This window comes from Nelumbo nucifera, chromosome 7 (assembly GCF_055504915.1).
Source record: "Nelumbo nucifera cultivar China Antique chromosome 7, China Antique-T2T, whole genome shotgun sequence".
Taxonomy (NCBI): Eukaryota; Viridiplantae; Streptophyta; class Magnoliopsida; order Proteales; family Nelumbonaceae; genus Nelumbo; species Nelumbo nucifera.
Genome location: NC_142655.1, coordinates 12,886,038 through 12,904,253, shown reverse-complemented (window position 1 = coordinate 12,904,253; position 18,216 = coordinate 12,886,038). Strand labels below are relative to the sequence as shown.

At 37.4% G+C, this 18,216-nt stretch overlaps 1 protein-coding gene across 13 annotated transcripts; it reads right to left on the bottom strand.

Moving 5' to 3' along the window:
- Window positions 1-922: 922 nt before the first annotated feature.
- LOC104611304 (40S ribosomal protein) lies at window positions 923-17,922 on the bottom strand. 13 transcript variants are annotated; one of them, XM_088890953.1, is made up of 6 exons: window positions 17,706-17,922; window positions 17,102-17,161; window positions 11,570-11,620; window positions 7,797-7,986; window positions 2,930-3,131; window positions 923-1,228 (listed from the first exon to the last, which is right to left on the bottom strand). In XM_088890953.1, exons 5-6 carry the CDS (start codon window positions 3,075-3,077, stop codon window positions 1,086-1,088), a joined length of 291 nt encoding a protein of 96 aa, XP_088747079.1. In that variant the 5' UTR covers window positions 3,078-3,131; window positions 7,797-7,986; window positions 11,570-11,620; window positions 17,102-17,161; window positions 17,706-17,922; the 3' UTR covers window positions 923-1,085. The 13 variants fall into 13 exon arrangements, with proteins under 13 accessions (XP_088747079.1, XP_010276592.1, XP_088747077.1 ...); XM_010278290.3 differs by lacking the exons at window positions 7,797-7,986; window positions 17,102-17,161 and adding exons at window positions 17,162-17,196; window positions 17,312-17,399 and having other exon boundaries at window positions 17,706-17,918; XM_088890951.1 differs by lacking the exon at window positions 7,797-7,986 and adding an exon at window positions 17,312-17,399 and having other exon boundaries at window positions 17,706-17,918.
- Window positions 17,923-18,216: the final 294 nt, after the last annotated feature.

Sequence of the window (18,216 nt, the reverse complement as noted above, 5' to 3'; positions counted from 1 at the left end):
AAACTGAATTAAATATTAAAAATGCAAAAGGACTACTATTTTTTTTATTTGACAATAAAAAAAATCATATTAAAGAAGAGAGCCATTAACATTTATCAAACACAATTTATAAAAAACAATGCATAAATTGAGCATGCCAAACCCTGAAATGAGTAGGCACAGTAGCCAAGCAAAAGAAGACAATTTGCATTAGTCGATTAAATTTCTATGCCAATTTGATGCGTCGTCACTCGAAGCAGAACCTAAAGTAGAAAAACTACATCATGTCAACTCACTCATTACTAGTTAAGCTCTGGCTTTGACATTGGACAAAGGCAATAGGAAATGTTTGCATATAAAGAAAGTTATGCATAGATTAACATAGTTTTCTACCGGAAAAAAAAAAAAAAAAAATTAGCATGGTTTCGCAATAAATAAAAAGATCACTGCTTGTTGTATTGTATGATCCATGGTTTTCAAAATCGGATCGGACCGGATGGTTAGACCAGAAAAACTGGGAGCCGGTCAGGTGACCAGTTCCGGTTTTCCCCAAAATCAGATTTTTTTCAAAAACCATTGATTTTGGTCAGTAAACCACTGACCCAGGCGGTTAGCCGTTCAAACGGTTTTGACTGTTTTTTATTTTTTATTTTTTTGTCAGAACAGGCCGATCATTCGGTTCGAACGGCCAGACCATTCGACCCAGTAACCGGACCCCTTACCAGTTTGGTCTCCGGGTCGTTTTAAAAACCATGGTATGATCATTAACCTATAGCCTTAGTTTGGTAAGAGTACAAATACAAATATTTACAATACAAATACATGCAAAATACAAGGTTTTGCACTCTACTTGTATTTGTACTCCTTCCCAACTAAGCCATAGATCCAAAAGTAAAGAAAATAAGAAACCAGATTCACATATCACACTAACATCTCCATAGGCTTAATTCAAAACGGGAAAGATATCCATTTGGGAAGCATCTCCTGATTCATTCCAGTGAAGTTCAACCCCATGCTGATCCCTTTTGAGAAATGTACTACAAAAATCTTCTAAAAGAGATACAGAAAATTAATTTGACAAAACAACTAATACAGAAGGCATAATTTCACTTTCCTTTATCATAAGCAGCTATATTTTGGGGTTCACATTCTGGACTAAAGAGGCGAACCAATAAAGCTGAAGTTGAGCTCATAGATACAGCTCCGCAAGCAGCCCACCTAAGACTCCTTGGGACCGTTATTCTTGGACCTATAGAAACAAGGCAAGTATGAAAAACACCAGATATCGAATAAATAAAATAGGTAATGGACATATATACAAGAAAAAATGCATGGCTACAACTCAATACAATAGTATAGTTACCAAAAAACCCTCAGTGCAATAGTATGCAGTTACGCCTAAACAATCAGAAGGTCGAGCCATTTTAGAGTGTACATCCATGATTGGCTGGCAAGAGAGAAGGTATGATGATATAGATCGAGTTTCTTCAGAAGAAATAAGTAACATGATCTCAATCACAATAGCTTAGAATACTTGTCAGAAAAGGGAAAAAAGAGATATAAATTAAAATAACAAGTAATTGCTAGCCAACATTGGGTAATCACAATAGCTTAGAATACTAGGGCTGGCAAGAGTGAGAATGTGGGTTCAAGTCTGAGAGTGGCCACTTTGTGCAAAAAATGCCGACCATATCCAGTCTACTCCTCCCATGGCTCTCTGGGGTTTTGGGAGGGGTGCACTGGATATGGACGTAATCTTTGGCATGTTCCGCACAAAGTGGCTACTCTCATACACTAACCTGCATTATCAAACTTGTCAGACTGAATTTTACCATTGCACTAAGCATGCTGGGGCTGTCAATGGGTTGGTTCTACCCAACCGACTGAACCAATTATATCGGTTCTGGCTCTGTGATTTTTTCCTGATTATTAGTTGGGTCAGTTCTGGTTCTTGCTTGTTCCAAACCAATTCAGACCTGAACTGATTATTTTGTTAATAATATATAAAGGTTTCCCAGTTTTTTTCTAATTTTTATATATTTTGTGCCTAAAAGGCTGTCCCGAACCAAACCCAACCCATTGACAGCCCTAAGCAATGTCCCCCTACCCTGATAAAAATAGAAGTACACATAAATTGACTTGGCAACATGTGGAGCTTGATTAGAAGCTCTGTAAACACAAAATACTACTAAAAATTAGAAGTGAAACTTACCATTAATAGACCTTAAATATGCCAACAAATTGAGAAACAAAACTTCAAATGAGAAAAGAGAATGCATAAAAGAAACAAATGTCAACTGCTACCAAATACAAATAGGAAAACAAAAGGCAAAGACTACAACTAATGAGATAACACGCATATAATGGTTAATCTGAGAATGTGAAAAAAAAAATGTTAAAAGACAATATGTGCTTTTGCTATTTATTCATTGTCATTTTACTTATGGCCTTGTAAATCCAAGTCTTGAAAAAAACTCGTGCATCAAAACGATGAGGTTTGATGGAAAAAAAAAAAAAAAAAAAAAAAGAAAAAACAGATTACTCATCTATATGTTTTGCCATTATTAGAGAGCCTACATCTCTGCCCTCAAGGCTTAACACTTGTTTAGATGCATCATAATATGAGCCAGAACCCTAGATGATTCTCTTGCAAGGGAGGAACAGATGGGCAGAATTATATTGTGGCCTGCCCTTCAGGGCAGGACCCAGGAAACTAGTAGATCTTTGTACTCTAGTAGGAGAGTACTATTATATTTATTCTATCTTCTTTTCTTTTGATTTCAATATTTTGATCAATTAAAAAAATTAAATATTTAAATGGGTAGTCACCTTATCTGCAAAATATATAAAATGCTAAGGGCCAATAACAGAAACAATAAGGGTATCAAATAAACACCAAATTAATAATAAAAAATTAAAAAATAGGAAAATATAAGGCAAACGTACTAACCATAATGCAATCTACAAAGAACCCAGAAAGCTAATGCTCCTCCCACAGTGAAAACCCCAGCTGTGTGTCTCATTAATCTTGAGCATGGCTTTGCATCTGATCTCATCAGCTCTCCATCAGAAAACCCAAAGAAGCGTCTCAATGCCATCAAAAACTTTTTGGAATTTTTTCTTTCTTATCTTGATCGTTTCAAGTTCAGCAACTGAGAAAGAGAGGCAGATAAAGTGTCAGAGAGAGAGGGGGTCAGAAGAATATCTATTACATCGCCCAATGAAAAAATGATGTTAATGATGATAAATATAAAAATTTATAAGTAAAATAAAAACAATTAAAGATTTAAGAAATCATTACCAAATAACCTATATCAAACATTTCCATGCAAAACTATATATAATGAATGTGAGCATGGGAAGGCTTACTTCATGGCTAGATTTTGGAGTCCCCATCCAACATAATTTGAAAGTTGAGAGTGATGGGCCTCTCAAATTTTAGAACTAAAAATCATTTTAAATTTTAGCGACTCCAATGACTAAATAAAGCTTTCTAGGTAAGTTGGGGAAGAGAAAATGAAGGTGTCAGGAAGTAAGAACCCCTCTCCCTTACCAATGTAGATGACAAATTCCCAAAAGAGCATCTAAGAAAACACAAAGCGAAACAAGGGAGCCGCAAATCATTCCAAAATTTTATGCCAAATTTCAACATGGAGAGGGAGTTTCTTGAGCCATCCAATTTTAGTTCCCCTTTCTGAGTGTGGGGACCCTTATAGGAGGCAAAGGAGTAGAGGCATTCACCCTTCCTCCTTTTCTATCCAAGGTTCCCACCACTTTTATTGACAGGAACTAAGAATCAAATGACAAAAAAGACTTCTAACAAGGAAACGAAGTAGCATCTATCCCCAAGGAAAAAAAAAGAAATAATACTCGAGGCAATTATTCGAAGGGAAGCAAAGTCAAGAAGGAAAATTAACGTTCAAATTTGACAGCCACCAAGACATGCAAGAAACTCAATCCAAAACTGCAAATTTATCTAGTATTGCATGTCTTTAACCAAGAGTGCAGCAGACCTAATCTCCTTAATATTAGTCAGGATAACTGATCAGAAAACAATGAGAAGATGAACATTATAAGGCTGTTACATACACTTTATAAGAGAATTCCCATAGCAAATGATGGGATCTGCTCCAGATCTTTTATTCTGGTCAAGATCTCATAAAGCTATTTTGTATCATCAGAATCATCAATCAAGACCTGTCCTGATCATGCATTCGAGTAGCAAAGAAAGTAAGGAACAAACATGGTGCTGCCACCAATTCAAACAATTGAAATCAAACAAGCAGGAAAGCCTGTGTTGAGATTGGAGGTTCAGAGACGGACTGGGTTCTCGGGAAACAGCTCCAGCCTTGCCGGTCAAAGAAGGTGGCTCAGTCATCTTACTTCTGGTGCTTGCTGAAACATTTGAGTGCAACTCTTTGATTCTGTAGCTTCCAGAAAGGTTGGCTTCAGCTTCCATTCTGTAAGGCTCTGATGAGTCATCAGAGTCATCTTCTTCCTGATCGGAGCAATCAGAAGGGGGCATCGGATGACAAAGAACCTTGTAGTGCTCATCATACTCTAAAGGAGGCATTTCAGCCGAAACACCTAGAGGGTACAGGGGTAGTGGGAGAATCTTCACTCTTCGGGTACATTTCCCCTAACTGTTCCAGGCTAGCAAATCTGTTGTGAGAGATTCCATCCCCGATCTTCCAAGTGGTCACTTGAGTAGAACCAGAGAGCTGCAGGATTTGAGGTAGCTTGGGTTTTTAAGTAGAAGGAATCTTTTAATTATCCTTCTCATTTAACCTCATTTCCACCAAAGGGCTAGAGTGCAAAGTGGGGTGTTCTTTATCATCTTTGAAAGTGCCATTTGCCTGGGCCAAAGAAGGCCGAGTGTCTGAGCTTTGGTGACTTTGCGAGCGATTCTGAGTTGACTCAGTCGTCTTCCTTACTGAAATTCTAATATTAAACCAGATGTTTCTCTCATGAATAGGGATCGATCTAGGCTCTAGACAGGTTTTTCAAGCTCTGACCCGAATCCTCGCACAAGACAAATCCTTCAAGGACCTAGTATTGCTATGAATAAGTTCGAAGTACTATCTCCCCTGTCCCCCCTAGTCACTCTGCTTTATTTTCTCCTTTTCTTGAATGTATGCCTTGTCACTCGTCTTCTGGCAGCCCCCCCCCCCCCCCACAGTTTTGTCACAGGTTTTGGCCCTCCTGCTATTGTTCCTCCCTCTTCTACATCAACACCATTATTGGAAGTCCAGACTTTGGAGGTTGATGAATTTAATGGCAAGGATGGTTCAGAGATGGATACAGATAAGGTAGCAGAGGTGTTGGGAATCTCTTTGGTAGATAAGAAAGGAAAAAAAAATGGAGTACAGAAAAATTTTTGGGAGAGGATGGAAACTCTCTAAAACCTAGATCGGTTAGAGAATTGAAGAAACTTCAGAGCAATTTGAAATGGAAGAATGGGGTTCAGAGTAAGGCTGGTAGAAAGAAGGCAGCAGGGATTCCTATTGCAGATAATCCATGAGGATCGTCTCTTGGAATGTGCAAGGACTAGGTGGAGAGGGTAAAAGAGCATTAGTGAAAGACACTCTTAAGAAGCTAAACTCGGATATAATTGTTCTGCAGGAAACTAAAAAAGAGTCTGTTGATAGGAGGTTAATTAAGGCTTTATGTAATGTTAGTGGTAAACATTGGGCTTCGATTGCCTCCTCCGGGGCATCGGGTGGGTTAGTGATTGTTTGGGATGAGAATCAAGTTTCTAGACAGGAAGGCCCCGTTTGGCATCAATTCTGGGGATTCTCATTCTAAGAATCCTTTTAGAAAAGAATGGATTCTGATAATTTTCATCCTGAGAATCACCAATCTTGTTTGGCACAGTCATCTGATTCATGTTTCTCAGAAACATAATCACGTTTGGCAGCAACCAATTTCTTTGAATCAATTCTCTGACAAAACCATGGCAATTCTAATAAATATAAGTACAAATGGAGTTAAAACTAGACTGACAGTTCTCTTAGAGCCAAAGTAATTAGTTCTTTACTTGGTGCGTCCATATCTCATACCAACTTGTCTTGTTTAGATGTGTTGTATAGACTGTTGTACAAAAAGGATATCAAGGTTAAATATCAGTTCGTTTAAGTTCACCAAAGGTGGGCAGCAGTCATTTTCGGAAGTGACACACAAAGCACAGATCTGATCCTGAACATGTCGTGTTATCATCAATAATTGCAACATTATAGTTCATTTCCATTAGCATGAGATGATGCAAATAGAATCTTCCCTCAATGAAAGGTTTCAAGATCTTTTGACAATCTGTGCAGTTTTCCTAGAAAAAAAAATCAATTTTCTTGCATAATATATGAATTCTCAAGATCAAGTTACTCCAAAGGAATTCATTCTAAATGATTTGCAGGTTTGGCTGCATGTACAATAGTCCAAATTGCAATTTATCTCATTGTTGGAGACTTCATTTTCCACCAACACTAGCTGATTTAAGGGAACCACAATACCCCATAAAGTTGAAGGTTAGATGAGAGGAGTGCACGATGATCAAGGTGTTGAAAGAGGGAGTGTCAACCCCTCCCCCCAACCTTTTTCTCTTTTTCCTCCAGTGAGTTAATGGTCAATGGTTGTTAGTGGTGGTAGTGGTAGTAGCACATGAGATTCTTGTTGCCAGCACCACTCAAGTGTTAAGGTGGCTAGGGTAGATGGAGATGATAATTTAAATATATGTTATAACTCTGTAATACAATTCTTTAACATAAGAAAATGATCATAATAAAGGAAATTTGACAAAATGCCTTGTACTGCCAATCCACTTAGGTTGGAACCATGGGATAAAGTATATAATTAAGATCAAATACATTATTCCATGGGTAAAACTTAACTTTGACAGTTTCTGTTTAAGCATTCTGGGAGCTTCAAGGATGTGAGAAGAAGATTTGTGGACATCAGAGCAAAGAGTTTTATATGAAGACTAAAAACAAGAATGGAACTCTGGGAAGATCAAAGAAGGAGAAAAGGTTTGGTGCTTGGTGGTGTGGTTTAACGGTCTTGACTGGAGAATTAATGGAAATTGAAATTTATGGGTGGCAGTTAATGGCAATTGTAGATGGAAACCGCAAGGGAAGTTTTATCAGATTACAAGATTGCTATGCCAAAGAAAAGTTGTGTTGTAACTGTATTCTAGAAGGAAGATGGTCTTGGAGATGGAAGAAAATGGCAGATGCAGTGCAACTCTTGCCTCTCAAGTTCAAATCAAGGAAATATTTAACCAAGGAAAATGAGAGAAACTTTCTTTGAAGAGAATAGGAGATTCCAACCAATTATATCTTTGTAACTACTAGTGTAGTTACTGTTACAAAACACTGAAACAGTGATAATTATATCTTTGTAACAACTAGTGTAGTTACTGACATTCGAAAACAGGGTTCTTGACGACCCACTAAAGAAACGTTCATTTTTTATTGAAAACAGAGAACAAGGAAAATCCGTCAGATATTTCCAATAAAATTCTAATTAGAAAGGAACAAAAACTGAAAATTAGAACATCCCAAGAACTGATCCAGGAAAAAACAAACCAATACCAAGATCACCAAAAATACAATAACAGATCAGAAAATAAAGAACCGAAATCACAATCCATTCCAGAAATCAAAATGAAAAACTATAAAATAAAACCCCATCAAGAAGAAACAGATCTGTTGAAAAAATCGGAGCAAAATCAAGACAAATACAATAAAACCGAGATCATTTTGATGGACTAACAACAGAAAGAAAGAAATCTGAGGGAATACCCAGATCAGAGTTGGAGTAATTACCAAAGAGCAAGCGAGCGTAACAGCATTGGAGTTTCGAAGGAAGATAACGAGAGACGGTGTGGTATAGTAAAGAAGAGAGGATATTTATTTATTCCTTTGTTTGTTTGTTTGTTTGCAAAAATATAAATTTATCACGTCGGTCAATAAATAGAGCCCTTCCTTTCTCCTTTGCAGTACAAGACACTCTCTCCTGTAGAAATAAGAAATAGAAAGAGGGAAAAAATGAAATCAGATCAGTGAGATTTTTGGGGGTAATGTTGTTCAAAAGTGGAAAAAGTAAAAGAAGAAGATGAAGCCTGAGGTCGCCAGAGTTGCAGAGAGCACCGTTGGAGAAGAGGAACATTGGGGGTGGGAGAAAACAATGAACGAGGTTAGTGCTTTTGACAAGATATGCATTGTAGTGCAAAATTACGGGAGTGCCCATGTTCACACATGAGGCACTCATGTTCGTAATTCTCAAGAGGACGTAGTGAGAAACTGCAGAATGAGAATTACCGGTCCTTATAAGTGAAAAATCTGGGCTCCCAAGAATCAGCCTTTCGGATGACTTTTTTCATCCAGAATCAAAGCAATTCTAGCCTCTGATGTCCTAGTTAGAGATAACCAAGGTTTGTCCTTTAATCTCAATTTCCGTAGAGCCCTGATGGACATTGAAGCCCAAGAAGTCTCCTCCCTTCTCTCATTAAATGGAGTCTCTCTCTTCTCACCTCCCTGATAAGCATATCTGGTCTTTATCTCCCAATGGCATTTTCTCCACTAAATCCTTTTTCACCCACCTTACTTCCGGAACCCCTCCTGCCTTCTTGGTCAACAGAATTTAGCCTCGTGTGGTACCTCTCAATGTCTCTTTCTTTATTTAGGAAGCAGTATGGGAGTGTATCAATACTTGTGACATGATACAAAGAAGAAGATTAGGATCTCAGTACCTCTCTCCCCACATTTGTGTCATGTGCATGAAGGATGGTGAGTATAGCCACTTATAAATTGTGAGGTGGCTCAGTCTCTTTGGCAATACTTCCTTGATATGATGTTTTGTGCTAGTTTCTATTGGGCTCCTCCCAATAGTGTGGCAAGCTTCTTTAATCAGTGGCCTTCTTGCAAAAAGGGTTCAAGAGGTAAAGCCTTTTGGAGATCCTTAACTCATACTGTTATGTGGTGTATCTGGGATGAACATAACAAGAGAATTTTTTACAACAAGTTTGCTAGGATGGAGGCCATTAGAGAAAGAATCTTTTCTTACATTTTCTCCTAACTTCTCTCTTCTGATCAGTTCAGAGGTTTCAGTTATCCTGATCTTGAAAGAAATTTATTAGAGATAGTACATTCCTCCCACTTTGACAATCAGCCCGGACAATCCAGCACTCCAAGACCAGATCTAGATTTCTTACTGAAGTTTGATGGCAGCAGTAGATCATCTTCCATCCAACCACTAGCGGCTGAATTCTGTTCTCATTGAGGGAGATTACAGAAATGTTGTTAATTGGGCTTCCCACCCAGAAAAGGGCCCTTGGAGGTTGGGTCATTTCCTCAATGAGATCTCAAAAATAACCTCTCCTCTACATTGCGACTTTAGATGGAATCTAAGGGAGCTGAACTCAATTGCGGATATTTTCGCTAAATCTGGGGCGGATAGAAATTTTTTATATAGTGCTAATAGTTTTCCCCCTTAAGTGGGATGATATTATAGTTGTGAGATCCTAATGGTTGCTTGTACATCTTCTCATGTACACCCCCCCCTTTTTGCCCCTTTTGAATATAATAGTTATCTTTTCTCAAAAAGAAAAATATTCAAAACATGAAAATTATGGGGGCCTAAATTCTTCAAAAAGTTCATAATGTAAAATAGCACACAGAGAGGGGTAGCTTTCAGTGCTGTGTTCTTGACCTATACAAGCACCAGAGAACTTCAACCGACCAAGAGTATCCCCTCATCTACTCTATCATGAAGGAACTCATGGGAAATTAATGGTGGAAAGGACTTACCCTCCCTGCTGCCACCTTCAGGTTATAATGTCAATGAGGCAAGGGTGGGGCAAAGCGGATGACTGCGACTCCATATGGAGTTGCTGATTAAATCGAGCTACTGTTCAAGTTTGAGTAAGAATACAGAGAAGACAAGCAGCTCGATTGGGAATTGTCAATCCAAGATGCAGTGCCCAGCTAGATGACAAGTGCTAATGTCTGAAAATGGTTGCTCAATCAGTGGTGGTGAAGGTTGGATCAAACGCTTGGCCCTTGCTACTTCACAGCTCAAACCAGTGGTATAATTAGGGCGGATTCTCAGATGGCAATGAAAATAATTGTCGATGAGTGATTTGGTGGCAAGTGAAGAGATCAGAGAAATGGATTGGGGAAGATGGGAGTGATAATGGCATTGGAAATAGTTGTTGTTTTGCTTTGGCAGTGAAGAAGAAAAGGGGGAGGAGTCTGAGGGAAAGGGTTCATATTGTATAGTTTTATGAGGCGTCCAATTGCCATAGATTGATTACCCCCTCCTCGAGTTAGCTCGGTACTGGAGAAGAAGAAGTCACCTCTTTGGCTCCATTTGGCATCAATTCTGGAAAATTCTCATTCTCAGAATCATCCAGAAAAGAATGAATTTTGGATTTTTCGGATTCTGAGAATCTATGCAAGCATTTGGCACAGAACTCTGATTCTTGATTCTAAGAATCAGAATGAAGTTTGAAATGACCCTATTTCTTTAGATCAATTCTCTAACTGAAAACCTCATCCATAATCCATCTAAATTTAAGGTCTTTTTTCTCAGCTCATCTTATAGGTTGTTTATAAACATGCAATTTACTATAGTTCCAACACCCAAATTGGGATTCCTTCAAAGGACCACTATGCACAAGTTGATACCAGAAGTGACCTTCTATGGGTGAACTGTATTCATTCCTCCAAAGGACTACTATTTTACGCCAACTTCATGTTAATATTTCCATTGTATGATTTCCAAAATATTAAATATTCCTGGCTGCAATGTCAATGGTTACTTCTGATACCATGTGGTGTATGGTGAAGGGAGAACAACTTCCGGATATTATGTAAGAGATTTTGTGGGATATGCTGAAGTATCAAGAAACTTATAAACAAAACCAGCAAATGCAAGTGTTATATTTGAGTAATTCAGATTACTGTTATCTTTATCTAAGTATGTAAATGACAATGTTTGCTACAATGGCTTCAAACATTAATGGGCATAGCTTGGTCTTTCCCATATAGAAATGTGTAATGGACCTGTAAAAATTCTGGAGTATGTCCTATTGGTCAACTGATCACATTATTTCAATCATTGGATAAAGGATGGCTCCAACACAACCTTCATGATTCATGGCAGAATAGGAACAAGTTAAGAGAAGTGAGAAATATGGCTAGAGTGCTGAGGGTTTCATTTAAATGGATCATTATAGAATTAGTTTTATTAAAATGTAAAATACCTTCTCGTTTGGGTGTCAGTTTTTATTTATTTATTTTTGGAACAGAGTAAATCCTCTTTATAATTCGAAGCTCAACCATACAAATTAAATGGAATGGCTTTAATATGTCATCCAAATTAAACCAAGACGACTTGAAGAAAAGTACAACAGTTCTAAGAAATCAAACTACAAAACAAATAACATATTGATAACACTTGTTGGTGCCAGTGAATGTCATTTCACTGTTAAAATAAGTCAAACTACAAAACACACTAAAAAGAACATAATGACACTTAGAGCGGATCCGAATACATCAAAATTGAAAAAAAAAAAAAATCAAACTACAAAACTTACTATTGGTGATGCTTGGAGCAGAGCAGATTAGAGATGAGATGGTGTTAACACCTGCAAATAACATGAACAAGAAAATAAGAAACTCAAACAAGAAAATAAATGGTAATCAAACAAGAAAATAGGTTTTGGGGTTTTGGGGTTTTTGGGGGTTTCAAACGCCAAACCAACTTCATATGAAGCTCAAGCGAATAGGAAAAATGTGAATCAATGGGAAACTCAAATGCTAATCATTTTTCAGTAAAACATATGGAAAATTCAAACAAAAATGCAATAAACAAGAAAAACTATAATAAACAAGAGAAGGATTTTGGGAATTTTGGGATGAGATTAAGGGGTTTGGGGGTTTGAAATGCCAAAAAATCTCATGAAAAGATTCTTATCAGGACGAAACTGAACACACGATTAAAATGGTGAAGTTTCCTACTTGCATTACAACAGAATAGAAGAGCGACGAGTAGTGATTTAAAAGGTGTGACTCAGGCGCACCTAGGTGCACAAGCGAGGCGCATTTTAGAGCAGGTGCCTTGCCCAGGTCCTAGGCTCAGCCATTTCAAAAGGTGCACGCCTGATGCGCCTTGCTCCTCAGCCCAAGTGTGTGCTTTTGAAAGTTTGATGCTTTTTTGCTTTTTTTGAACCTAGCGGCTGGGCCCATGCCACACCCCTCGAGGCAAGCCCAAACAAGTCCATGTTAGGGTCCTAAATTCTTAGTTCTCACACAAAAAATAATGATTTTATAATTTTAATTGCTTTTTAAGAAGATATTTTAGTAGGATGAATGAATGAAATTATAAAATCATTATTTTTTGTGTAAGAGCTAAGAATATAGGACCCTAACATGGACTTGTTTAGGCTTGCCTCGAGGGGTGTGGCACAAAGGCGGCTCGTAGAATCAGGAATGTAATATATTTTACATCAAATTAGCTACTTTAAGTAATGCAATTGAGATAAAAAAAAAAAAGAGATTGTGGGTTTTACATGCTTAAAAATGTTTTATATGTTTCATTTAATTTTTAAATTCACATTTGAATATGCTTTACATGTTATGTTTATGTATTTTAATTTTAGATAATAGGTTTTTTAAAACATTTATTTTAAAATTTAAAGTTTATATTTTTTATTAATATTATGTTTTTTTTTCATTTTTTTCATTTTTGGCATTTTTATTTTTCTAACATTTTTTAGCATTTTTTTATTTTTGTTCCTTGCTTAAAAATGGCGTGTGCCTTGCCTTGCACCTTGCACCTCGGGCACAAATTGACCCATGTGCCTTGTGCTTTTAAAACACTGGCGACGAGATTGGGCATTTTGTTCTAATTTCGTGCAAAATGTCGAATAGGCTCATGTCTTCGTTTTAATCAAAGGGAAAATTCCTGATCAGTACCCTGTAGTTTAGGGGTTAAGTCAGTCCCCGAATTTCAAAACGTGTCTTTGCAGTACTTGAACTTCCAAAAACTGTCTAATAGGTTCCTGTCGTTAACAGTTTGTCAGTTAATTTTGGAAATGTCAAAACTACCCTTCAATAGAAGACACTGTTCATTGCCTTCTACCTTGCGACTGAAGACAGAAATGTTATAGATTGTTACCAATCTAATAAGTTCTATGGTTTGGAAATGTTAGATTGTTACCAATCTAACAGAAATGTTATAGCCTATTCATTGTCTTCTACCTTAATTTGACTTGCACAAATATAACACTTGCATTTGCTGGTTTTGTTTGTAAGTTTCCAGATACTTCAGCATAACCCACAAAATCTCTTACATAGTATCCAGAAGTTGTGCTCCCTTCACCATACACCACATGGTATTGGAAGTAACCATTGACATTGCAGCCAGAAATATTTAATATTTTGGAAATCGTACAATGGAAATGTTAACATGAAGTTAGCGCAAAATAGTAGTCCTTTGGAGGAATGAATACAATTCACCCATAGAAGGTTGCTTCCGGTATCAACTTGTGCATAGTAGTCCGTTAAAGGAATCCCAATTTGGGTATTGGAACTATAGTCAATTGCATGTTTATAAACAACCTATAAGCTGAGAAAAAGGCAATTAAATTTAGATGGATTAAGGATGAGGTTTTCAGTTAGAGAATTGATCTAAAGAAATAGGATCATTCCAAACTTCATTCTGATTCTTAGAATCAAGAATCAGAGTTCTGTACCAAATGCTTGCATAGATTCTCAGAATCAGAAAAATCCAGAATTCATTCTTTCCTGGATGATTCTGAGAATGAGAATTTTCCAGAATTGATGCCAAATGGAGCCAAAGAGGTGACTTCTTCTTCTCCAGTACCGAGCTAACCCGACAAGGGCAATCAATCTATGGCAATTGGACGCCTCATAAAACTATACAATATGAACCGTTTCCCTCAGACTCCTCCCCTTTTTCTTCTTCACTGCCAAAGCAAAACAACAACTATTTCCAATGCCATTATCACTCCCATCTTCCCCAATCCATTTCTCTGGTCTCTTCACTTGCCACCAAATCACTCATTGGTAACTATTTCCATTGCCATCTGAGAATCTGCCCCAATTCTACCACTGGTTTGAGCTTCTGTGAAGTAACAAGGGCCAAGCGTTTGATTCAACCTTCACCGCCACCGATTGAGCAACCAATTTCAGACATTACCACCTGTCATCTAGCTGGCACTGCATCTTATTTTTGAAAGATCCTAGTAGACAGCAATTATATGAAGCCTTAACTGGTTTTAAAATGATAACTTTATAACTAACTAAACATGATGACTGAACAAAGAAAAAAAAAAGACTTAACTAGGCTGCAAAAAAAACTAACTACACAGGAAATGGTGGGCTTGTAGTCTAAAGAAATTATGACCCCATTACTATGAGACTAGAACACATGGATCATGAATCTTGATGATGTGAGTCATAAAAGAATGGAATGGTAATGGGAGCCTTTAAACGGATATGGACTGATTTATTAGCCAAATAAAAGAACAATGATGCTGTGTATATAAAATGAAGTAAAATTGCAAATTAACAACACAAAATTTATCTTCCAAATTGCATTGGACATATTCTACTAGACTACTATAGAAAGAGATAAACAACAGACTGACGATCTTCCAAAAGCTCAAGACCTAAAAAAACTGATGATCTTCCTAAAATTGCAAATCCTCCAAGTGGGATTTGAGCTTGTCTAGTCTTGTGAAAAAACGTGTCTTGGTCAATAGTATGAGATTTGAGCTTCCCACCAACTACTTTACTCCAACCCTCAATGGAATAAGTCCACCTTTTTAAGAGAACTATAATCGGACCAATTTCATAGAGATTGAGCTCCCTACTTTTTAGCTCACCGGTCACTTCCGTTGAGTTTTCAAGGCCCATTAACCTTAGTTCAATTCATGCATGCTATGATCTTCTCATTTTATCTACCTTTCCACTGTACTCCATCTCTTAATGTTCAACTATAGCTAACCAAGTTGAATTTACGAGCCCAAATCTTATAGAATTGAAAAACATTAGACAAACTTAAAACCAATACCTTAAATACTGAACTTTATTTTAGTATACTTTTGTTTTTTTTTCTGATGGCAATTTCCAAACAAACCCTTTGTTTTGTCATTTTTTGTTGCAGTGCAAATCTTTGGAGCAAAAGTCGTACTTGGTTCAGTTTTGTTTTTGTTCGTTTGTAATTATGAGTTTCATTTTTACTTGATACAAAACTTATGCTTTTTGTCTTTTTAACATTCGCTGAGTGTAAATTTTACATCCCAAAAACTTATGCAAATTTTGCACCAACTTCCCGCTACCTCAGTTCTTTATCTATTTCTCATATAAAGTGGAGATCATCTTGCATCCTACTTAATCTAAACAGATAACCCAGCCCTATCTCCATTCTCTTTCATAGGTTGTGTTTAGTTTGAAAGAAAGGGCAGGAAATGATAGGGAATCCTACACCCTACATGAAGCAAAAGTAAACCAAAATTTACACTCATCCCTTTTACGCTTCCATGAATCTAGAGCAGTGTGAATGAAGTTTAGGCTGCAATCAAACGTAGCCTTATATTCCATATAAATGTAAATGACGACACATGCATGGACTGCCATTTGCATGTGCAGAAACTCTTGCAATTCCATTCTCCTCATTGAGAGCTAGACTAACAAAATACTCACATTCCTAAAGTAGCATCCATCTTTACCATCATATGTAAATACTTGCTGAGTGCTTCCCAAACCACCAGTTACCAAATTCCCCATTACAATCATAGAATCCTGTGCAGCCTACAGATTCATGAATTTCCCCTTGAGAAACCAAATGGGCCATGTGAAAACAACTGCTGGTTGAATCCTAAGGACAGGTTTGAAATTGAAGTCGAGGTGCCATTTCCTTGATCCACAAAGTTAGTGTACAAATAAAGGGGAAACCTTCTAGATAAATCAATAAAATCTAAATGAGAAGGGAGCCTAGAACAAACATTGGCATTGACATCTGTTGTTTGATTCACAATCTGCTCATTCCCATTGTTCCAAAACTTCATTGTGTTCCTATAAGCAAAGTATTGATGTGATTGGGTTGTGATGTTTCCATGAGAAGACTTCACCCATCCAGCCAAAAGAAAAGACCTACTTGTTGTAGTAAGAAAATGTCCATTTGAACCATTGAAGTCCGAAACTAAGGTGATCACTAGAGGTTGGACATCATATTTAATCAACTTTCCTTTAGTTCTAGCACTTTGTTTATTCAACCATACGTGCAAATTTGCATCTAAGTACCACACACTAAGAGCATTTGTTACACTAAACCCCAACTGATGCTGCCTTCCATCCAAAACTTTTCCTAGGAACGGAGTAATATCAATATCTATGAAGGGAGATCAAAAGAACCAATTCCAAAGATGGGTGTTCATAGCAGAGGATTGATCCCTCTAGTGTATATCACAGTAGAAGGCCAGACAGCCCCAACTACAGTATCATCGATACTGACTATAACCTCCCTAAAAGATCCATCTCTTGGAGTCTGAGTAAGATTAATGGAAACCAATTCCTTAACTCTCCACAACCACCTTAATTACAATTTTAACATTAACGTGCAGGACAAGTCACCTAACATCAAACAGGTTTATATTGCAAAATTCTTCACTCTGTTTAGACACATATGGGACATGTGCAATGCAAAAATCTACCAACAAAACGTGTTGGATCCCCCTGCAACTGGTGGAGAAAGCTGGACCCTATGGACAACCACAAGCAATAAACAAATAGTTCACCAAACACCCCCCCCCCCCAGAAAAATCCCGAAGCCTACATATATGTTGATGGCTCATACGATCCAGTAACAGGAGCTGCTGGAATAGGTTATGTTATTCTAACAAATAGTTCACCAAACCGCATCAAACGAGTGTTTCTAATATGACTGAATCATTTGCTACGCCAACTATTTTTATTTTAACTTTTTCTTTTTTATTTTTCTTTTTTGAGATGTATATATGATTCAGATCGCAGAAATTTGAAATGTAAATAGACATCAAAAAATGTTGATGATAGAACACTAACAAATGTTAAGCACTAACCTGGAGCCTAATGTGTCAATGGAATCCGAAAAAAGAATGAGCAATGGCATTTGATTATACCTGAACACGGTGAACAACAGCTGGTAATTAGCCTCCTAAAAGAAAAAAATGTCAATTAGTACTTGATGGAAGAAGAAGAAGAAGAAGAGGAAGGGGAAATTCATGGAACGACGGTAGAAGATTGAAGGAATTAAAAAGGAGAAGAACTACCGGCGTCGATGCTTCTCAGTCGCTTGGGGCAAAGTTCCTCTCAGTCACTTTCGAAAGTGGAGGATGTTTCGTCGAGTTCGAATTTTTGCTACATGTAGGTAAAAAGCCCGAATAGGCAAAAGCTTCGGTTGCAGCTTTTCAAATAAAGACCATTTTGATAACAGTTTTTGGTCTTATGGGCTTTCATTATCCAAAAAAATGACGGCTTTTGATCTACCGGTCTTTTAAAAGCCCATTAAAACTTTTAAAAAAAATTTGCCAAACAGGGTATTACTAATGAAAATATCTATAAGGGATGATAAGAAATTAGAAATTATTAATCTAAAAATTACCTAACACGTAACACGTAGGGACTTGAAGATAAAATGAGCAGGTTCAATATCAAGAGACTTACCTGGGTCGTTGCTTGAAAACGTGAAGACGTTATCGCCGTATTCAGTAACCTCAACATGAACTCTGCATTCTTCTTGAGTTCTTGGATCCTTGGGCCGTTTAGATGCCTTTCTCCCCTCCCGAACCTTCTTGAAGCTTCCAACAATGGGTATGTTGCCCAATAACAAAAGAAATGTTGTTGGACGCTTTCAAGTGAAATGGAAAGGGAGTTATGGTTGTGAGAAACAAATCTTAAGGATTAGGATGTGTGGGGGGAGGGGGTTATAAATACCTAGGAGTGAGGACAATGTTGTAATGGATTACAGCAATGATAAAGAATGCTTGGGGAAGTCCTTGGACGTGACGTGAAGGGAGGTACTGTCATGAACTTAGACATGGTGAATATGAATTTATGATTTTTTTGGACATAAAGGGGTATTGTTTAGGCTTAATTGGGGTAGAGTTTTCTCCTTAAGCTAAATTCTGTCTAGAATGTGAGAAGGGAATGGAGGGCTGAGATAGGGAGCCAAGGG